The sequence below is a fragment of the Motacilla alba genome, chromosome 1 (assembly GCF_015832195.1).
Source record: "Motacilla alba alba isolate MOTALB_02 chromosome 1, Motacilla_alba_V1.0_pri, whole genome shotgun sequence".
In the NCBI taxonomy this organism is placed as follows: Eukaryota; Metazoa; Chordata; class Aves; order Passeriformes; family Motacillidae; genus Motacilla; species Motacilla alba.
In genome coordinates, this window is record NC_052016.1 from 98486977 (window position 1) to 98511251 (window position 24275).

Here is a 24275-nt window from a genome sequence, read left to right on the forward strand (position 1 = left end):
CAGCTTTTTGTCTGTTTTGTGACAACTTTTGAAACCATTTGAGGGGAGGTGGATCTGCCATACATTCCGCCAATCTTTATGAAGCATTACTGCCTAGAGGCAAAGCCCCGAATCCAGTGAGCAAGAACTCAAATATGATGATCTCTACCCAGCACATACACGCTCCAGAGTAATCCAAGTTTCATTTGGACAAGCCCAGCAGATGTCAGAGAAAACACAGAAGAAACTGAGGCTGCTCCAGGGGAAGGAGGTATAGAGCACAAAGATCCATCCAAAGCTTTGTGTTGTTACTTGGAGGACAATTTTCATTTTAATTGACAATTTAAACTTTGTAACATGCATTTTTCTAACCATTTTTTGGGTATCAATGTTATTTCAGATGACACTGCAATACTGACCTGAAGTGTTAATGTGTCTTAAATAGTATTGGTTTTATCAGATGAACCTCAAGATGATTCTTAAATGCTTTGTCACAGAGTAGACTATAGCCTATGAGTAAGCTTTCTCTATGACACTTAAATAATGGGCTTTTACAAGACCTATCTCACTACATACAACATTTTAAAGAAAAACCACATTTAAGATCACATTCAAAACACTGTTTTCTAAAATATCATGGTATTTTAAAAAGACGAACAATTTATTCAATGTAAACGTAACTTAAAAGGTCATGGGGTTGCAAATACACATCCAGTCTGCCATTTCCAGTTTTCTGCAAGTTAATTTACTTAAAATAATTTCAAATCTAGAGTAGTGTCAACTAAGATCCAACCTCCAAGGTTACAGAAGTACTATTTTTCACATCTAATTGAAATTACACTTCCCAGTTTTACTACATTTATTTTTTATTTAAAAGAAAACACCCCTGTAAACCATTACTGTAGCAGCAGTTAGCAACAAGAAGGGGTAACAACTGTCAGTCTGCAAACATAAATTAGGCCCTTTCTTACTGTCAATTTTTAGTCAAATATATAAATAAATACAAGAGCTAACACAAAATATACCACTATAACAAAATACATTATATGCTGCAATTTGAAATAAAATATCATGCAGTACTGGCTGCATGAACTGGAATATGTAATTAACTGCTTGGAACTGATTGCTAAACAGTTAAACCTTTTCTTTGTGCAGAGGATCACTCTTTTATTCGCCATTAGAAATTTGGTTTGTAGTTAATTTTATACTGCTATATTAAAATCATAAATGTGAAAATTACTTAAGTCATTTAGTGAAAGAAGATACCATAGGCACCATAATATATATATATCTATATATATCTTTTTTTCCTTTTTGAACAAAATCTGGTGATGAACCAGCATTAACAGGATGAAAATTAAAAGGCACATTCAGGCAAAAAAAAAACCAAACCATAGTTTGCATGACTATATTTAAAAAATAATAATTTATGCTCTGAATAACAGATTGGATCAGAAACAAATGTTCTAGTAGATTCCAATCAGTCAAAGTAAATTTTGTAGAAGGCGTGCAATTCATATGACCCAATTATTTTTTAGTATTGAATTTTGTTTAAAGGTCAGTATAAGGCTTATAACCAAGTGCTTATTAAGAGGACTGACTACTCAACAGGTCTTGTTTTCTGAGTGCATAGAAATACGATGAGCAATGAAGATGCTTTCCTTGCAAGAGGATATATCCTTCAATTTGTGCAAATCTTGATCAAGTACTTGAGCGTCTTTCAGGTCTCGGAACACATTTCATAATTGCAGCTCTCCACAGGGCAGGGGCAAGTAAAAGGCTTAGAGTAGTCACACTCAGAATAAGAAGATACACCTGCAAAAGGCAAATAAAAGCCATTACTTCTCTTGGTTACATGGTAGTACAAAGAAGTATCTAGACGTTTGAGGAGATTAGGCTCTTCCAGACCATGTTTTCAAGAAACTTCACCTGTCTTCCTAAGCAACTTTGCATATTGCTACAAAAGCAAACAATACATGCTCAAATCATCTAATTACCTGTTTACCTAGTGTAAAGATACAGTTGCAAAAGCATCACTTTGAGCTTATAGAAGAACAATTGTTTTTATGTGAAGTGATCAATTTTGAAAATTCAGTATTTGTTAAAGTCAAAGGCCAATTATCCCTTTATTTAAAAACCAAAACAAAAATCTCCAAACAAACATACCAAACCAAACCAAAAATACCTCCAATCAATCAAGCAAATAAAAAACCTCACCACCACAACTCTAAACTATTCTGATTTAACAAAATAATGGCAAAGTTCACTGCCAGTTCACTTATCAACAGAAAAAAGCAAACATAAATCCCTTTAAGTCATACTGTATAGCTTCTGAAAAAAAAAAAAGATCCTAACTACATAGTTTGAATAAGTCTTAGAAACAGTGGCAGGAAGTAGTTTTGAGGTCTCAAGCAAGAGAATGAGTTTAGGAAATTTCAGAGGTATACAAACCCATACATTAGGTAATCATGTCAGAGCAGAAAAAAATGAAAGCCTTAAAGCCTCCAAGCTCAGTGGGTGGGCCCCTAAACTGGTTCTGTGATCACATACAGATATCTTGGAACTCTATGCATACATGCAATATTTGTAACTCTTAATTATATGAAGGAATGAACATGAAAGCGAATCACCTTTACCTACAAGTGAACAGTACCGTGTAAGTTTTTCACACGTGCTTTATTTGGAATTGGTTCCAACACTATGCAGTCCACTTGATCAATGAAAATGAAAACCTTGAAGCACCAGGAGAGCATTTTTTGTGAGTAGAAGCACAGAGGACAAAGCAGCTAGTACTAGGAAGTGAGGTCAGTTCCCATATCTCTATAGCCATAATTTACCTAATTTCATAAATCAGATTTTATCTTAAAAAAAAAAAAAAAAAAAAGTAACATTCTCACAGGTTCAGTACAAAACTAAGTTTAGGGCTTCTTTCCCAGGGGACTTTTTTCATGACTACCAAAAACATTGGTTTTTTTTTTCTGTGAAGGATTTAAAATGAACAAGCTTTACAGGTTAAAGTGATCACAAGTGTATTGCTTGTTTAAATGTTAAGGCAATTTTCACAATATCTGCTCTCCAGTTCTTATTTACTGGTATTTCCTTCTTCAAATCCTATATTCTCTCTGTATTGTACACTCCTATACCTCTTTCAATAGCTGTATCAAGACTTTAAAAGCAAAGGCTTCTCAGTCTTTATGACGTGGGTGCTATCTGCAACTCACTGTTCACATAATTAAGTTGTAAGTGAAAGAAGTTAAGGTAAAGCATTTACAACTAAGTTATTTAAAATACTAATGTACAATATGAAACAAGTGAGAACCAGCACTAAGAACCCTGTCAGGGACATACCAGTATCCTTTTGTATGGGTTGATTCTACTTTTTTAACAGTTGAGAGGTGCCACAAAATTGGAGTGTATTGGTATTTCAAATACTAGGATTTTGCATTACAGTGTAAGTTATTCAGGTGCAAAAAATGAAGTTAATAACCACAGAACAGCTTACCTCCCGAGATATGATCCCTGCTCTGCGTGCTCTGCTTCCCAGAACAAAAGAGAATTCACTGACTTGTGCCAGTCCTGCTGAGACAATCCATTTGATATATTGGCTGGTCTTTGGAAGAATCAAAGAAAGGACAAGCACTGCCAAGACAAACTTTATAAACAAGTTTTTTGAGTTATTGGGGGTTTGTTTGTTAAAGAAAGAAGTGCAATAAATAAAATAGTACTATCTCTGTAAGATACATAGCATCAAATAGAGTAATTTTGAAAATAACATAAAATAATGGACTTCCAAGTGTGTCTTCTGTATTAATGTCAAAAGAGACAAATGTACATGGCACAGTAAAAAGCAGCATCTTCTTTACTATAATAAAACACCTGATAACTGTCACAAGTCCCAAGCTGGAGAAAGAGATGCTTTGCCATGTGCAATTTACTTTTAACATTAAATAATTGTCTTTTTAAATACCTGAAGAATACTGTATCAAACTGTATTCTAATTAGTAAGATTCCTCCAAATACATATTTACAGTAATGTTCTCTGTTATATCAAATGTTCAGTTCTTGCATAAATTGTCTTTAGGGCATGCAGCACAAAGATTACTTAGATTAATGAAGATTAAAATACTTTAAAATAAGTTTAAGAAAATACCTTCATTATGACGACAGACAATGTAAGGAATAGCAAGACTGTGAGTTCATATATTACAAAAGTGGGAAATACATGAAGTCCTGGAAGGAAAGAAAAAAATATTGCACAGTTTGAGGCCAATATCTTACTATGGTAATTTTCTGGGTTAATAATATATTTAATTGCAATTATAATAATAATATATTTCTGGGTTAATAATATATTTAATTATATTTAATTGTATTCTCAAAACAAATCAAACAAAAAGCCTTAACTCACCTACCAACCACTTGATCACTAAAGCCCTAAGTATCTACTTGATCACAAAAGCATTTCCTGTGATATCCAGCCCTTTTTTTACTTTAAAGGAGGTTTGCACAGGCAATATTTCCAAATGAATACAGTTGCATATGACTGATGCACAAGCACTTTAATTTCTAAAGCTTTCTGTCTTCCACACCAGTCAACAACACAAAATCTGAACTGAAACACACATCTAATGAAAGCCATAAAAACCCTGCAAGAAAATAATTCCATTGTTATGCACAGTCATTCTAATATTTTGCTGGTGATTTAACTTTTTTTTTATGGTATGGTAATGGACTATCACAGTGGGAGGAACATGATACTCAGTGTGTGCACAGACTATAGCTACAACAGAAATCCAAAGTGTTTTCGTTCTATGACCTTGACTTCCAAACTCTGAAGGTCACCTGAACTTGAAAAGTCACTTAGACTGGAATCAGGTAAGGCCATAAACCCTTGAGCACGGTCTAACAATTAAGGAATTATAGAAAAACCTATTGCTATGATGTTGATGGGGTTTCTTTTGTTGGAGTGGATTGTCTTTGGGTTTTTTGCAATATTTGGTCATTTTAACTTGGTAATTATACAAAGAAAGGTAACAAGAACCACGAAGAACTCAGAAACATAAAACTAAATCCTGCAAATATTAAACATAAGAAAAAGAACTATTTGTTGGAGAAGTCCTAGAGTCAACGAGGAATAATCTTACAACTAAGTCCATTTTTATCCCCTCAAGTATGCAGAACTTCTGCAGGAAAACGTAACTGCGTATCTTTGGAAGCTCATTCCTTTTTCATGAAAGCTTCTAAAAAGTGAAATCAAAATAATGACGATGTTCCTGACATATTCATAATAGTTGGCATGTCTCCAACCCAGTTATTTCTGATGAAGGACAAGAATTTAGCTTTCTAAAGCGTAAGGCATGTAAATCAATGCTCTGAGTAACTTTTTATTTTAATGTGGGACAAGGTTCTACTAATTTTCCCTCCCTGTAGTGCTGCAGATCCAGATGAGCTGCAGAGAACCAAGAGTTGTCATCTCTTCCAGACTTACAGTAACTTCACAGGGTTTTGTCTGTATGCACATTCAATTTCCAATGGGAACCTTCTTCAATTACATCAGAGATCTTTACACAAGTGCCACCCAGTCAGCACGCACACACCCTGTTTTATTTCTTAATTTCCTTCCAATGACTGAAGCGCAAATGCAAAAGACTATCAAAGTAAGAGGAGAGACAACAGAATAAGAGAGGAAAACCACACCAAAAAAAGAAATCCACATATATGCACAGATGCATGTGGAAGAAGCAAGTAGCTTCACTGCAAAATCACGTGCACAGTGCTCCTTCACCTTTAGGCCGACCTCAGAAAATACATGAAAAGCAATTAGAGAAATACAGCCCATAGCAATGGCATGTTTGATAAGAGGGACAATTCTGCCAGATCTAGAACTGAAGGTTTCCAAGAGAGGCTATAAATAAAGCCTAGTGCTCTCATCACTAGTATGTGTTCAGTTCTGGAGCACACAGGCAGTCTGAAGTCCATTTGAACAGCTGCCCAGTGTGGAGATTATTGCCATATTCCAAAGAGCTGAAGCACAAACTACAGCAGATTTCTATACCAATTCTTTGGGGAACAGTGTCTGCAAGGTGAAAACAAGCCTAAACTGTCACATACGCTATTCTGAGCAGACAAATCAACATGTCAGAAACCAGCCATTTTTTTGAAGGAAATAAATCCCATCATAAGGTATTTTTATGGTCAGTAGAGACCTTTGCCCCATTCCTAGATGAAAACCCAGGATAAGGCCAGAAGTGCTATCAGACTCCTAAACAAGCACATGGCGCCTTCCTGACAACACAAACACCATCAGAAGGATTAATTTCATAGGCAGAAGCTGCATGAATACGGCCAGTTATTGCAATGGTTTTGATCAGACTTTGACTAAGCTCAGCAGTAATTCTGAAATCATACTCTAACATGGAAGAAACACTTAAAATAACTCAAAAACTTCAGCAGTGTCATCAGCACATCATATTGGCCAGCAGTCAACAGCTAGGATAACACTTAGGTACACTTTTACAGAATTGGCCACAAGCTACCAGACCTTCAGCTCCAAGCAGTGTTCACAAAGAGCTGGAACAGAGGCCTTGGGGTGTATCACTGCCAAGCCAAAAAGCACAGTTCACTCACAGAAGCTGGTATGTATTCTGTGGACAATTACAGGCAAGACTTTGCACAATCTTTTAAAAAGTACTTTTTTCTTAACAAGTAAACTCCCTCTTTCCTCAATTACGCAGATTCTACGAATCTGATGGATAGCTCCTAAACGGCATGTGAAGATCCAGACGTCTTGACCACATCCTGGTAAGATCCAACACCAAAAAAGCAATCTTGGAGATCCTTGATGGCAAACAAGAGTACAAAAATCAGAACTCTGAGGGTCAAAATGGAGCCAGTAGAATTAATTCTGACATATCCTCAAGACAGGACATCACTCAGAAAAATCAGGTTAGCTATGCATTGAGATGCTGTGTCTACTAAGAGTCCTAAGATCGTAGTCTGCAAATGCAGTCAATACTACAGCCCTGGCTAGATCATTAAGCAGCAGAGGGGAAGGCCAATCTTCTTAATCATTCTCCAAAGGGGAAAGTATTCTTGACTCTACTGTCAGTTCTGAGAGCATGAAACCTCCAAGTTTCATTGTGCTCCATGCAGAAAAACAAAGCAGTAGAGCTGGATGGATAAGGAGAAGGCGATGCATGCCACCTAACAAATTCCAGTTGGGATCTTCCTTTGATTTTCTCAGATTCAATGGAAGTGGTAAAGAGGCTCACTGGACAATCCTTGTGTGCATGTTTGCTCTGGACAGTGGTGGTGCAGGCAGTGTCAGCATCACCCATCTTCTGAAGAAAAAGACTGAGCTGTTAAAGGGTTTTCAGCTCTTGCATTCAAGGTCCAACAGTGACCACAGGAGTTACCTGGAAGGGAAACGTGGAAGCTGGCAGGTGGGTACATCTGTACAGCACATTGAGAACACACAACTTGTCAGTCAGTGGAAGTAATCTGTTACCTCACCAGTGGCAGAGAGGGTCTTGATGCCCAGTTTCAAACTCTATACTCCACATGTAGACTAAAAAAGAAATGGAGCTTTTTTAAAACAGTCAAACAGTCTATGAGAGATGCCTTCCATCTTTCCAAAAAGTAATCAGAACAAAATCAAATTATTTATGGGTAAAGATCTGTGCACTACGTACAAAAACAGAAATGAGAAGGAAAGTGCCCAAAATGTGGCTCTAAGGAATTGGTCACGATGTTCTCTCAAAACTACCAGTAAGGACAGAGACTAACAGAAACTCTCCAACCTCAGCAGGTGGCACAGAGTGCCAGGAACCTTGAAGAACACCCAGAGGCCTAAATGAATGTACAGATAGAGAGTAACTCAAAGTGCAGCTGTTAATGCCTAACTGCAAAGGTGCATTAGTCCCACAAATGCACCCAAGCGCAAATTTGAAAGCAGCCCTATTGCACAGGTCAAGCTAAGGGCAGGTCCACTGCTACAGATATTACATGAACAAGTAATATTCAGCTCAGCTTTAAGGCACCAGAAGGATTTCTGTAGTAAGAACAGAAAAGCAGGCATTTAAGACAAGCAAAACAGAAATGAACTTTTCCAAATGACATACTTACAGTCACTTTTCAATTAAGATAATTTTTTCCATTTGTGCCTTTATTCTAAAGGGACCAGAAATGATACTACTGCAGTGGTGTTCCTCAGGAGCTCAAGTGTTTCTGCCCTCTATATCGTGCTTGCTGCATATAGTAACAAACAAACTCCTCTTTAGGCAGGGGGGAAGAATCTTTCCCTGTGGCTTTTACATAATTTCACACAGTAAAGCTATATATATTTATATATACATATAATTTGCATGTGTACATATGTAAGTAGAGAGCAAGCAAGAAGTCTTTAAAAAGAAATCTAGTGAGAAGAAAAATTAAGGAATACTTTTTGCTCTACTCAGGTTTTCTTTGCAACATCACTCCTTTTAAACCTACCTCCTTGCCACAGAATTTCCTGTTAAGCACAAAATTTAAAACTAACTGAAAGTAAAATGGGGAGCAGTGGCTAATTTTTATTTGGGGAGGAAGGGGATTTTGTTTGAGGGTGGCAGGTTTTTAGGGTTTTGGGTCTTCTTTTTTGTCAGTTTTGGAGGGGTTTATGTTGTTGTTTGGTTGGTTTTTTTTAAACAAGCAAGCCTTATCACATTTTGTCAGATGCCTATAGCATAGTTCTTCTCATTTTTTTTAGCTAATTTTCTTCTGAGGCAGGAATAGTACCCATTTTCTGCAAAATCACACCAATTTGTTACACAATTTTCTTTCCTCACCTTCTTGCAATTATAATGGCAAAATTTGTCAAGAGATTTTTTAAAAATTCTGTAGCAGAATGACTAAAATAATTTCCTTAGAGTACAATATAGGCTGTATGGAGTGCTGCTAGCATGCCAACTGAGGTCTTGCTATTTTGTTTTACTCTAGTAAAGTCCTATCTCTAGTCTTAATTTATGCAGCCACAAGAGTGTAGGACAGTATTTTTGTTCAGTCCCTTGTAAAATTAACTTTGAGTTTATAATCACTTGTCATGCTTTGTATTCCTGATAACACTATCCGTTCCATCACCATCTTTACTGAAACACATAAACAACTTACATCTGTAAGCATTTAGCAATTGCTCATGCAAACTTGTCAGATTTACGGGCCCACGTTTCATCAGAGCTCATCACTTTCCTTCCATTATTAAAAAATAAGACATTAAAATAAACATATTTATTACTAAGTAATCTGACTCATCACCAGAAGCTATTATCATGGGCTGGATTAAAAAAAATGAAAATAAAATTAAGACTGGCAAGCATAGCTATTTCATTTTTGTTTTGACAGCCACCAGTTTTAGTTAGTGTTATGAAACAATGACTATCAAACAGGTATATAAGGAAAAACATTAAAATTATGCTGCTGATGGGGCTTTACTGTTATCTGAATAAATATGTGGACATAAAAAAAAAAAATTAAAAACTTAAAATAACAGCAGAAGAAAAACTAAGGGTGGTGTTGAAAAAATCCAAGCCCAAATCCTAGGACTTTCTGGGTAAGCATGGGTTGAAGGAAGTTGGATTGGTGCACCAGGCCACATCCAAACCCCCTCTTAGACACTGCAATGTCTCCAGCATAGGGACCTGCACCTCCTGTACAATCCACAGGGAGAGGCAGATGCTTTCACAGGGCCAGTCTCCTCACCCACTGTAGCCGAGCACCTCAGTAAAGTGTTCCAGTTTCCTTCAGACAAAGCGTACTGGGGCATGCACAGCCAGCTAGAGAATGCAGCAGTTCAGAAGGAGGTTACTGATTTACTGTAAGTATTCTGAGTTAACTCCTTTTGGATATCAATCATAATGAGTTACTCCCTCTTATATCTCCATGCTGCATTTCAGTAGGCATTCAAGTCGTGTCTGAGATACATCTTCTTGCAATTATTTTTTCCCTGCATTGAGAACACGCAGATCACATCCTCCAACTAAATTTCTAAAGAAACAAGCTACACAAAATTATATTATGAAATTCTGCTTCTATAGAAAATCAAGTCACAAAAATCTGAAATCTACTCTATCAATTGACTCAAATAGTACTACAATTTTAGTATAAATTACATTTACAGCTGCTGGAAAAACAAAAGAACATTCAAAAAACCGCAACAAATCAACAGCCAAACCAAGGCCCTTTTATCTTAATATATTTAGTTACATGTTTTAAATAGGGCAATTTCAGAATTAACATTGAAAAACTGACACTAAACCAAGACTTGAAAGTACAACATCAAAATGGCTTCTGAAACTGAATGTTACATTTAGAAGTAGTAGCAAAGGCAAACCAGTGCTGTGGTCAATTAACAGTATTGTAACAAAATAAAATCCATTTCCTCCCCTCACATTACAGACACCATTTTTTTCCCCTCACTCACATTGTAAGCAATGATTTTATATATTATAAATATTGTATATATTTTATATAACATAGATTTAACATTATTTAATATTACATATAAATATCAAATATTTTAAAGTAAGATTTCTTGGAAGTTACCTATAGATGCAAAGAAAATGATGGCAAGAAAGTCACGTATTGGTTCAATACAGCACATAATCTCCTCAGTAACCATGTGACCCTGAGAAGAGATCAGAGCTCCAGCTAAGAAGCATCCCAGCTCCATTGAAACATCCAACAGCTCTGTGATCTGTTAAGGAATAACAGAGAATCTACTTCTGAGTGACTTTATATATCATTTCACAGTGAAACTATAAAACTTTAACTTATACCAAATGCAGGAAATTACTATGTCTTTATGCAAGTTCAACAACAAACAGAAATCAGTGTGTGTATTTCAATGTTCTGCAGTATTGTATTTATACTGAAGACTCACAAATCTAGTTTCTCTCTTTAGGTTACCTCCTTCCCCACAAAACAAAAATAAATTTCTTAATCTACATTGCAATGCTTTGTGTGACCCTTATGGACAGCATCTGATTTCAGGAGTCAGAGAGAGACTATGACAGCTTTGGAGTCAGGATTACATAACAGATTGAGGCTGTGAAATAAAGCAGTAAGAACAAGGTATTTTCCAGCTGTCAAACAAGAAGGAAAAAAATGAAAATCTAAACTTATATTTGGGAGAATAGTCTCAATCTAGCAGAAATCCCTGAGCAGAAATTATGTTTTGTTATTGTAAATTTGATTCAAATGTGCCTGTGTGCTTTACTGAATAGAGATTCATTTAAATGTGTAAAGTAAACTGCTGAAATGAAGCACAATGACTACTTGAAAGAATTCAGACTGCTTCTTTCTTTTTAAATTTTTTGCAGTAATATTATGCAGTACTAGAAGAAGAGAAGAAACATGTAAAGAGACTGAACAAAACACAAAGCAACTGCTTAAGGCAATGCTTAGGACACTAAAAAAAAGCAAACTGCACCTCTAATGTATGGTATGGTATAAAGTATATTTTAAAATAATAACTTCAAAATCACGCAGCTGCAGATGGTCATCTTGCTGAGAAAGGACAATGTTATTAATATTAATAGAACATTTAAAACCAATGACTCATTTTTATTCTAATTTAGATTAAACAAGAATACACTATAGTACATTTATGGACACCATTCATCGTATCTTGAATGGTGTCCACTCCTCAAATGGAGGAGTGCAAAAGACACAATAAATAAGTCTCCTCACTATGCATAAGATGGCACCTAAAAATAAGCCCAAGACCTTTGTGTACTGAAGTAATAATGTCTGAATGCTCATCACATAAGTATTTGTGATAACACTCTAATTTATTCCAAGATATTTGAGGTGATATTTATCAACTAATATAATTAGTTGCTGATCATGCAAAGCAAACAAGGTAATGTAATTCTCACTTTAAAACGAAAGGAATTTCAGTGTTTTTCAGAACAATTTGAAATTGTAAAAGAGAAGAAGGCAATATATACATGAAAGACTTTAAAATAACCAAGAGATGAATAAAATTAAGGAAACAGTTATGAACAGGAAACATTTACATTTTCCTCAATCATACATTAGTTGTTTTAAAAGTCACAGCCTCTTTTGGATGATTAAGATCCAATACAGCCTATACAAATAAAGTTGGAATTATTTTTACTACACAGCTATGAACTTCCCATATTAAGTGCTATCAACAGCAACAGAGGTATACACCAAAACTTTTATAGCTAGTGTTTTAAACATTCCCTTGGACAGGATTAGGTTACCAAAAAGGAAGACATGCAGCATATCTTGTACCAGAATTGCATGATACTGCACTGTTGTGAGAATCAGTCTTCAAGTAAGGAGCAATTTGAGTGTGAAAGAAACATGTTTATTCAGAAAGCATCAGACATAACTGGAGCAAACTGCATGTCTAACTGGGAATTTGTTCCCACAGCATAAAAACTGAATTACATTCCTTCAGTTTATGGCAAGTCAATTATAAGCTCGAGGGCCTGGTAAAAAAATAAGCAAGTTTTACTGTTTCTTGTCTAGTCTCTGGGTACTGCCCAACTTCAGCTCTACAAAATCCACAGGACACTCTACATACAGAAAAGTGTAAAGTATATCAGAGAGCAAGAAAAGAACCAAAAATTACATCATCTTCTTAACACTCTCTCCTCTCCTCCAATTTGAGATTTACAGAATCAACTAGGTTGGAAAAGACCTTTAAGATCATCAAGTCCAACCTTTTATATGTAGCTTTGTACAGAAATTCCTTTTACAATTCTCATCTTGGTCGCCAGTTGTGCCATAGTATGTCCTACAAGTGGACACATTTCCTCAGCTAAACTGTAGCATCAGGATTTATTATATATAATGTATGGGCACATGTGCACACACATACCGGAGAGGACTTGTTTTTCTGGCAGGAAGGCATTCACAGCAGAGTTTTTTACATAAGCAAAACCTGGAGAGTATTGAGCATTTAGTATTCCTTCTCTGCTTGCATCCCTTCTAATGTTCAGCCTTTACTAAACAGGGCTTTAGCCATTACTAATCCCTGGGCTTTGCACTGTCCTCTTCTCAACTCTTATGTTACAGAAAGCTTTTTCAGTCAAAATTACATGAAAAACTTTGTCAATTAATGTGTTTTTCTCAGCACAATTAAGTTTTCAGTTGTATTCAGGAGTCCCATTTTACTCCAATTCAGAAAGGATTGGTTTGCTTTCACTAGAATAATGGATTTTTATGCTGAAATGTTCCACCACATCAATAAATAAAGAAATAAACATTACTGCTGTAACATATTCTGGGTGAATCTCAACCGTCTGTTCAGCAGTTGGTTTGCTTATATTCTCCAATGATGTCTATCTTATGACTACTCTTTAATCATCACAGAAGCTTAATGAATATGGTAAGCCAGTAAAATTAAATAAAACTTTGGTGGAAATAAAGGTATTAGAATGTCAGGCTTTAGTAACTTAGATCTGCTCAAGGGTAAAGAGGTGAATTTTAAGATTGCATTTCAAGAAAGTGAAGCTGTAATGGAAATTGAAACAATTTTAAGTGAACCTTGTAAAAACTCTATCTCAACTGTGTTTTATGAAATAATTAACTAAAATTTGAGATTACAGTTCTTCTTTAATCTTCTTTTAATTGATAGAAAAGAGTTCATAAGCAGTTTATAAGCCATTGAGAAGTATTTCAGGCAAAGGGTGAACGATATTCCAATACTAGTAATGATATCCATAAGACACTGCAGAAAAACTTCATACATTTTCATATGTAAAGTACTGCAATAACATCTCCATTTTCTTTTTGGTATATAAAGCAAACTGAAAATTTGCCTCCACTTGCTGCCAACATCCCAGGTCAACCATCAGGCAGTGAAACTAGAAGTCACTTTTCCCCCACAGTCCTATAAACATGGAAATGTAACTGTTGTCCTTGTCAGGTCAGGTTTTATAGTTTTCCAGTCCCCTTATAACATTCCACAATTTCAGTTTTAAAAAAACAATAAAACTGACTACTGTTGTTCCACAGGTTTCCAATACAGCACTTCATTATCAGGACAGTGTTTAAAACAATTTTCCTTGTAATGTTTCTGTACATATGGAACATGAAAAAGCTACACTACACCACTGAATGCTTAGGCTGACATATTCTTCAGCTCATCCTGGTAAATACCTTAACTTACAACTGCCAGTTTGGCCATTGATCCTGAATGGTCATGTTTAAAACCCTAAGTCAGATTTGTTCCTTGTGTTGCAATTCAGGAGAACAGTTCATCAATTCAAACAAACAAACAAACAATCAAACCACTATCTGCATAACAAAGCTTGAAAAGGAGTTGCTGAAAGAACAATAATGATCTACTGAACCTTCCTTACTGAAGACAAGGTACATGATTCAAAGATGCACAACTTGGTCTCAGTGTCATCTATACTACTACAGGATTGGCACTTGACACAATCCCCACCTCCCAACCCTGATCTGCCTAACTAGCTGAAGGATAAAAGAAAGGGAGGGTAAGTTCAATTATTTCTGAGAATACTGGGAACAGAAAGGGTATATTAAGCTCCAAATGTTATTAAAATATGTACAGGTATAACAAGTTGCAGTGTTATCTAAGTGACTCAAGCTCAGAAATGCTCAAAAGTCACAACCATACTCAAAGCTCCTCAACTGACATGATAATCCTTATATGAAAATTGCTTACTCATACTGCAGTACAGGAACCTCTTCTGTTTCACCTCCCCTCTTTCCTCCCATACAGAATTTGCCCTTATCAGCAGGGAAATGGCAATTCTTGTTTAATTAATCATCTGAGATTTTTTCAAACACAGAAACCAAGCAAAAAAAATCAACTTTATATATAATGAGCATTACATGTTCTGGTGTTATACATTAATCCAAATACTGAATAAGCTTAGCTGGACCCCAGAAACCCAGCCAACACTGAAGAATGTAATAAGTAACTATATGCATGGGGCAGGCACACCATATCATTCCTACTCTCTTCTTCATGTATTGGAAAGAATGTGTCCTGCAAAGTAACACAGAATGCTAAACAGTGAGTTAAATATTTTTATTTAAAAACACATCTCAAATTTTCTGAATAGATCATCCTCGGTTAAGGATGCTAAAATAGGCAGTCTTTTATTGCTCCTCTACATATTCAAAAGCTTTTTTAGAATTACACCAGTACAGAAAATTCTGTATTTGCAGATTAATTACACAAGCTCCTTCAATATTTAGGCTTGTCTTTCCAAGGAGAAAGATCTTTGCAGAATCCAGTAGAGTTTGTTTTCCTCCCTGGCACCCAAAAACTTTAATTTAACCTTTCCAAAGATATGCAACACTTTTAACTTATCTTCTGTTTGTATTCCTGACAAAGTACAGCATCTATACCAATTAATATTGGTTTTCCAGAAGATTTGTTTGTTCACCTATTCAACTCAACAAGCAAACATTTTTTCACTTTTTTTTTTACCTATAACTTGTACCATTACTATAATTAATTTATAAATGTCAGTGAATATCAAGCATCTCAACTGGTTCACTGAAGTTACCTGCAGTATCCTTTGTAGAATTCCCTTTGTTAAATTATTCATCAACTTTAAAAGGAAAGAATTTTGAAAATGCTGAAGAAGCCTTCTGGGTTTGCAGTATAAATCCAACAAACTCAAACATATTCCCCCCCAACCACGTTTGTGTATGCACATGTATTGTGTAAAGTCCCATAGACAAACTCCTTGTGTATTTGAAATGCAATTTGGATACAAGAAGCCCAATTCTATGAAGGCCATGGTTTTAATTAAAGTAAAATTGCTTCGAGATACCATAGTATTTTACACAACTTCAGTGGTTTCTTTGCTCTTTTTTATTAAAGTTGTTCTACAAGTGTAATGTTTGCTTGTTAGAAAGTAAAAGGTGAAACTAGTTTTGTTTCTTCTCTTATTAGAGGACACATTTGAAATATGAATAGCTGTTTAGAGCAATGGAATTTTTAACTTATACAGTAGAAGTCACTAACAAAAGCAATGGTCTCACTAACTTCTTTTTAACCTTCTTCCTGAAGAAGGTAAGGTTTTCCTGTTGGACTGTAGTAACTAAGCTAACACCCCTAGAAAACAGGCACAGGAACTATTTGGCTTAATTATTCTCAGGGGATGTAACAATCTGCACATTCAGGATAATGGAGGGTCAAACCCACAACATTATCAAGCAACTGTCACATTCTTCTCTCCAGCAGTATAGTTTTTCAGAAGGCTGAAAACATGAGATAGAAACAAAAAAGGAGCATTCAGGGGAAAAATTAACTACACCCAAGAGGGTTAATCAAAATCTATAAACCTTAAGGCATTTCTCTACTTCCCTAACTTCATCCCAAAACGTGTCTCTCACACAAAAAGAAAATTATTTTACAGCAACAACCATGTTGAGAATTTGCTATTAAGAAGAAATTTGTGAGCAAACATCACAAATGTCATTATCAGTATCTCAAAACCCATCCTGAATTATTTTCAAATGTACAAAGTAGCCCACAATTAAAACTCAGATCATGATTCCTAAACTGGCTGTATTAAAAGCTGACAGCAGAATTTCAGCTGATTCACATTCAAACTGTATCTCTTCTTACTCATCTGTGCTCATCTGCACAATGCAAGAATCAGCTGCACATTTGGGGGTTGTTTTAAAACAATTTAAAACCAAATAATTACAGAGGCACATGTATATGCAATAACACTAAGCATGATGGTTTTTGTGATACTGATGAAGTAAACTACCACATGTATAAAAATGTTTTATCAATTCAAAAGATTACCATTAACATAAGGAAGGTGAATGCAGTTATTCCTAGAATGAGGATTTCTTTATTCCCTTTGCTTTCTGTGTGCAACTTGCGGTAATACGGTCCTATGAGATAAGTCTTTATAACAAGACATAGGAGAAAAACAGCAGCCAGAGAAAACAGAATTTGGCCAATCAGTATCAGTATTCTCAGAATTTCCTTGAAAATGCTGAAAGAGAAACAAACAAAAAGTTTCTTTCAAGTGCTGTCATACTTCCCAACCAGTTCCCCATAAATGAAAATACCCAATTCCATAAATGCTCAAATCAGGAAGGTATTTAGATACATTAGTAAACAAGATTAAGACTAAATCTGCAGCACGCCCAGAAACCTCTTTTACAGTCTAGAATTTACTTCCATGTTGACTCAGAAAGATTTTCATTGACTAATCTCCAAGGTAAGCCATTAGACACAATAATACTGTTGCTTAGTCTTTGACAAAAACGTGCCCTGCAGGAATAAAGTAAGTGAAGAAATTAATTTGTTTTTTTACAGTAACAAACTTTTCACTCAAAATTTTAACTACCCCACAGGATTAAAGCAGCTATAGCAAATAGATTATTTTCATAACTTATCTTCATAACTACTGTTATGAAAATAACATAAGTTATTTTCACATCTACTTTCATATGACTACTACACGTTTCTACTTCATGACAAGTAGGAACAGTAAAATAAATCTCACTAAACAGAGAACCTATTTTCCATGGAACTGACATTAACTGTAGTGCTTTCCCATTCATATTGGCAATCTACATACTAATTGCAAGGGGTAGAGGGAAGATCCATACAATGATTTTTTTTACCTGGAATATGTGCTCACTCCTGCTTGAATAAGTGTAGGCATGACAGCTATAAATAAACCAAGCTGCACATCCTGCATCACCAACATGCCAAGCAGTACGCTGCTGTAGTCAATATCCCCTGCACACCAGCAAAGTGGTCATGGAAACAGTCATCAGAAACTATGAATACTTGCAAACACTCAAATCTAGAAAAGGCTTAATCAAAAGGAAGCCCAATATAGCTCTTAATGGGCTGAAGGTCATTCAAAACAGTTCATGGAGTTTTTTTCCCCATTAGTAGGTAAATTAAAATGTATCTATAAAGACATATTAAAATACAAACAAAATATTAATATGAAATTTCTGTTACACAATAAAAACTTAGACCTTGCTTAGCAGTTAAGCACTAGTTACACACTGAGTGAAATTCCTCTACTGAGAGTATACAGGCTTTATTCTCAAGACACACATTCAAGCCAGCATGTGCAAAATATACACCTTGAATTCTGGCATTAGAATGAATATTCTAGAGGGTGAGGAGTACTTTACCACAATTTGTATGAGGGAGATTTAAGTGGAAGAAAGCACAATGTCAAACTTTCAAAAGGAAACATTTAGAAGTATTTGAGAAGCTAGAAATATGGCCCTTGAAGGTCCTTATTTGAAAAGCTGTTAGCTATGAAAAACCATCAGAACTGGTTTCTGTTTCCTGAAGAAGGAATTTTTTAAATTAACCTTTTTGCCCCGATGACAGGTAGCAGTGGGGTAATCTGGTAACCTCTTAAAAAGTTCAAGGATTCCAGACACTCAGTAAAGTCAGTTCTCAATGGAGAGTACTGCAGTGGTGGTACTACACTGTCTTTGCCCAAAGAGGACTGGCTATGTACAAATCAAGTACACTTCCTAGCAAGAATACACACAACACTGGGCAGTGTTAAATAAGGATGATTGTTTGTAAACCAGGCTTAAGAGTGGGTTTTGTTTTGTTTTTTTAACTAGCTTCTCTTGTAATATTACAAAGTCAACTTCTTTCAAATTTTATTAGATACTACAGTAGCCCATATTTAAAGCCATATTTACCTTCTTTATCTCCTCGAACACTACCTGCAAGAAATCTGGACACCAGTGGTGTGCTTGACAAAGACAAACAAGTGGAAATGAAGACACTCTGTGTTGGTCTAATTTGGAGCAAGTGCCCCCACAGTAAACCAAAGGCAATCATCAGAACTGTCATGTAGCAGGGTCCTTGCAAAGATATTTTCCATACCTTGGGAAGAAAACAAGTTCTTATGACACTTTTCTCACTGCTAAGTTACAATGTTTTTCATTTCAAATAAGCAGTTTAAGATGTGTGATTTGGGGCTGTAGTACTGGGGCACAGAATAATGGACTGTCACACTTTATCACCTACTCCCAACTTACAACACGGAGTAGATATTCTACCCCAAAAGACTGCCTGCCAGAAACCAGGTGAAATTCCCAAACCTCACAGACAAATTATGGGCCAAATGGTCCAGAAAGGCTTGAAATACATTAAAATTATCAAATCAAAGACCAGTTATTTGATGTGATTCTAAGATGAAGAAAAAATGGGTATGGCAAAGGCAGTCACCAATACCAGTAACCCACCCCAAACTAGTGCAGAAGCAAATCTGAAGCAGCAATACCTACTACAGTTTAGGAACCCTTGAATTACTGATTTTTATCTTGGACTTTAGATGGACTAGAAATACCAGATTAAGCTAAATGGTCATAAATTAAAGCTTTTCTAATATCATAAACTCACAACCATCAGTTTAGGAACAGATCACACAGTGCAATTCTTTACATATATAAAGTCTTCCCATATTTGTAGCCATATTTTCCACTATGAAAATTCTAGCTGGTTTATAACTTTTTTTTTTTTTAAATTAAGACCAAAAGAAACATGTAGTTTTTGCTGAATTCACATGGCCACATAATTTAATATTCCAGATTGTGTCAACATACTTGCTTAATTAGTTTATTAGCCATTAGAGTATGTATTATCAATTCAGTATGGAGTACTTAAACTTTCAGATTTTTTTATAACAGGAATGGTAAACATCACTGACACTCCATAACAGCAACTGCACATTACAGCATGTTAAAATAAAGCAGAGATGGACTGTCAAACTGTGAGAGATTTTCTAGTAATCAAACTGTTTTACTAAAATAGTGAGCAAATGTAGGTTTTTTTGAGGCACTGAATAAATAATGCATTCTGTTCTTTCCAAAGTGCAGAAGCAAATGTCATATTTGTTCTTCTCAAAAATGTACAAAGCTACACCAGTGTATTGTAGGGAGTGCGTAAAAATCTAAAATAGAACCGAAATCTGCAGTTGCAGTAATTAGCAATTAAATCCCTTTACACAGAGCTACTATAAAAAAATACCTTTCTTAATCTTTCAGGAGAAAATTCCAGACCAACTAGAAAGAGAGTGAAGAATACACCAAACTCTCCTAACGTCTCCACCTGTACAATAGACTTAGGAAAAAAAGGAAAAAAAATCAGTGCACAGATCTCGACTTATAATACAAAATTAGAAGTACACTACAAAACAAATTGATTCTCATTAAATTTCCACAGGCAGTTCACTTGCTGTTCATATGACATCAGAAGTTCCCAGAGCACCTTTGGAGTGCAATTATTTTTCCCATCACCTGGCTGATACTAGGCAGTAATTTGGTGGGAGAGTGCTGGTCACCCAATGTGCACACATGCATTGATCTTGTTAAGTGTTGAGGAATACTTCTGATCCAGGTAGCTTGGCTGGCAAGCTGCAGACTGAGATGGAGACTGAACTCTCAGTAGGAGCCTGCAACAAGTGTCAGTGAACTACCAACCTTTGGGATAACCAAGGGCACAAAGGTGAAGAAGGCAGAGAGCCTTGTGAATGGTCAGACTGGAAAGTTTCCTCAATAGTAAGCTTACCTGCTGACTGAAAAAAAAATAGGCCATGTTTTATGCATGTACTATTAAATCTCCAAGGCTTGCATTCCACAAGCTACTTCTTGCTAGGTATTTTACTGGTCTATTGGTATAATCTTTCTGCTAGACTGTGGCTGCTGTGGCTCTCCATCCTGCAGGCTCCACATATCCATCTCAGACCAGCACAATTACCAGCCTTTGTGCTACAGAGAGAAGGATCCAACAGCAAGAAAAGTGGCGGTCTTCCTCATCACAACAGAAAAATGGGGATATTTTTGGCTGGCAACTGGTGTACCCTCAGAGTTCTCAGGCCAGTTCTGTTCAATAGATACATACATGTATCAATGACCAGAATGAAGGAGGTGAACACACCACTCACAAGTTTGCTGTTGATAACAGACTGGGAGGTGCTGTTCACTCTTTTGAGATCCAAGATACTTTGCAGAGGGATGTAAATACACTGGAGCATTAGGCAATGATTAATGGGAGGAAATTATTTAACAATTCAAAATGCTGGATTCTGATCCCTCTGGAATGGGGTAATGCCAAGCACAAGTATGGATTAGGAGAGGAGTGGCTGAAGAGCAGCCTTGTAGAGAGGGATCTGGGGGTGCTGGTGGACAGCAGGCTCAGTGTGAGTCAGCAGAGAGCAAACCCCATCCTGGGGTGCATCAAACAGAGCATCACCAGTCACCCAAAATTATCCTGCCGTATTCCGTGGCCTCTCCTGGAGCACTACAGCTTCCTGAGGAGGCGAAGTGGACAGGGAGGTGCTGAGCTTTTCTCACTGGGATGCACTGACAGGATGAGTGGAAATGGTTCAAAGCCACCCCAGGAGAGGCTCAGACGGGACACTAGGAAGCATTTCTTTTCTGTGAGGATGGTGATACCCTGGAACAAGCTTCCCAAACAGCTGATTGATGCCCCAAGCTTGTCAGTGTTTAAGAGGCATTTGGACAACATCCTTAACAGTATGCATTAACTTTTGGTGAGCCCTGGAGTGTTCAGGCAATTGATTGGAATAGTTATTTCTATTCTAAAATCCTAGTGTTTCTTTTCTATGTATTTATAGACCAGAGTAGAAGAAAACAAGGTTTATCAACAATTACAGAAGTGGGGATGGAAACCATCTTTTCTGCCAGATTAGAATCTGCCTGCCTTCTCAGACATTCAACTTTTTTAGGAAATGGAGAAGAGACCAAACACAAGAGACTCAGTCAACAAGAGCATTATCCAGGTGAATAATGTTTAATCACAGCTTCACAAGAAAAAGGCAAGTCACTTAAACTGTCTGTAAGAAACTTCTTTCATATCTGTTCTGACCACATCATCTTCTTCAATGTAAGTGTACTGAAAATTTGTTGTTGGGTCTCTTTCTCATGCCAAGCTTACAATCTTGTTTCTCAGTCTAAGTGATCAAACTTTCCAGACATTCTCAACCCAGGAATTACACACAAGACAGAGGCTGAGATTATTTTATCTCTTCCAATACAAGATCAACAAAAACTGACAATTTCTACTAATCCCTATTTTTGAGCTCAACAACCATTTTCAACAGAAGCCCATGTAGGGCTGAGCAGATGTTGCAAAGACAGTAAGTTCCAAGTGGTTTCATGGATATCAATGCAACAGACACATGCAACTTAAGCAGACATTACTGTGCAGCCCTAGCATGTGCTCTGTTTTGCCTGCTGGCAAAACAATCTGTTAATGCACACCCGAGCACTGAATCAAAACATGGGCAGCCAACCACAGCTCACAGCTTCACTGGAGACACTAAACAGGGCACACGTGATGGAGCTAAAAAGGTTCAAAAGACCTCAGGAATGCGGGCAGGGTACTGGGAAAGGAATAGGGGGACCAGGGTGGATGAAAGCACTACAGAGGTGCAAAATAACTCTCTACAAAGCCAAGCTATGTTCCTTAGGGAACTATTTGCTTTAAATGCTTCCTCCACTGTCAACACTGACTTTTTGCAAGTTTCTGTATATTTTATGTAATTTAAATAATTTGGCTCCCAATTATGATGCTTTATGATTAAAATCAAAAAGAAAGAAAAAAACCCAAAACGTCTGACATAAAACTTCCACAACACACAACCTTCAGTTTTCACTTTCAACAACTGTCATAATTTTATAGGAGAAAAAAAGATTGAAAACAAAATTATTCAAAGACATAAAATTTGAAGCTCTCCTCTTGTAAAGATTCAGATTTGGGGATATCTTTTTTTTTAATACATTTGAGGCTGGCAATATCCTTTTAAAACTACTTCTAAGATTCCAATGAATTTAATCAGTCAAGAACTAACTTGCACACTTACCTTGATACTATTTAGTCCTGAGGGTCCTAAGAGTACTCCACAGATGATATATCCAAACATGGTTGGCAATCCTATCGTTGTGCACAGCCAGCCACACGGCAAAGACAACATTCCTATTGTCACAATATCCTAAATATAGAAGATTTACAAAGGCATTAATATAAAGGACACATAAATTTGGGATGAAATTGAAGACTACTATCTTTCAGAAGACAAATAGCGCTGTAAAATTAACTGTAGACTACTTTGTTTGAAAAGAAAACAAAACTTCTGTAAATGAACCTCAGTGCTGTTGCAGGTGAAAGCACTGCAGTTTTTCAGATGAAGCAGATGAGGTACTGACCTTAAGTAACTTTAATAAAAATCCCAATCTAGTTACTCTATATAAAGCACAAATACAATCAAACCTCTACCATGTCTATATATTTTTCAGTATCCCTTTTTTCATCACAAGGCACAACCAGATAAATTCTCTCTACTGACAACATGCAAGTGGCTTATTAAGCACAGCAGTGGCTTTAACACTTTGTAGTCTGAGAGAAGGGACAGTGCCCCAAAGGTGCAACAAGAGAAGCCAAATGAAAACAGAGAGTGGCATCACGATCAGTCTTGTGAAGACAAACCTAAGAGTAGGGAGACATGGCTGAGTCTCCATAGATGGGGGAGTCATGAATGCTGGGATAACTTCAGACAGACAAATGCTGAAACTATACTCACTCAACCAAGTAGTACTGACATGCAAACTTGTGGGACAAAATCCAAAAGTGAATGACAAGAATGTCTCTAAAATTATTACCTTTATGAAATGATGATCAGCACGAGGAATGGTTGAGTCTCTGGGTTTAGTAAGGATATACTGATTGTTCTGAGAATCAATAAGCATACTAAGCCCTAAGTCATCTTCTACTTCTCTTTTTGAAGCATTTCTTTTGGAGTTGGCTTCATCTTCTTCCACCCTTAAAACAGCTTCAAAGTTTACACCTCTTACCTTTTTAAAAAATAAAACAAATAATCAAACAAACAAAAAAAGGGGAGTCAATAAAGCATATCATAATAATGGAAGGACTATTAGCTGTGAAGTTTCTACAGAACTTGTTGACACCAACTAAAAATACTGCAGGTTTCTTCTCTAAAAATCTTTCAATCTCTTTATCAAAACTTGATGTCTTTAAAAGTAACATTTTCTTACCTTGAACAAAACCAATTGGAGATCACAAAGTGATATTCAGTTCACAAAAATCTGAACTAAAGGCTGCATTCCAAGTTAAGAAAAGGTGACTATCCTGTAAATTTGAAGGAGATATTATAAGAACTGTTTCTACCTAGTTATTTTCGAGATTTTATTTCTCAGAACAGCAATTCTTGAACACAGGTTGTAGTGCAGATTTTTTTTTTCATTTTTACCTT

At 36.2% G+C, this 24275-nt stretch overlaps 1 protein-coding gene across 11 annotated transcripts in view; it reads right to left on the bottom strand.

Moving 5' to 3' along the window:
- Positions 1-278: 278 nt before the first annotated feature.
- Positions 279-24275, bottom strand: part of TMCO3 (transmembrane and coiled-coil domains 3) — a 33146-nt gene continuing 9149 nt past the window's right edge. The window contains exons 4-13 of one of the 11 annotated variants that reach the window (XR_005259582.1): positions 23665-23856; positions 22869-22997; positions 20012-20104; positions 18679-18865; positions 17620-17737; positions 16787-16982; positions 10555-10727; positions 4130-4209; positions 3482-3631; positions 279-1794 (exon numbers count right to left, since the gene is read on the bottom strand). Coding sequence is in view for 4 of the 11 variants with exons in the window: in XM_038159832.1 (XP_038015760.1) it covers positions 1681-1794; positions 3482-3631; positions 4130-4209; positions 10555-10705; positions 16787-16982; positions 17620-17737; positions 18679-18865; positions 20012-20104; positions 22869-22997; positions 23665-23856 (1410 nt within the window). In the remaining 7 variants the exon portion in view is untranslated. The other 10 variants (XM_038159832.1, XR_005259575.1, XR_005259577.1 and 7 more) reach the window with 10 other exon arrangements.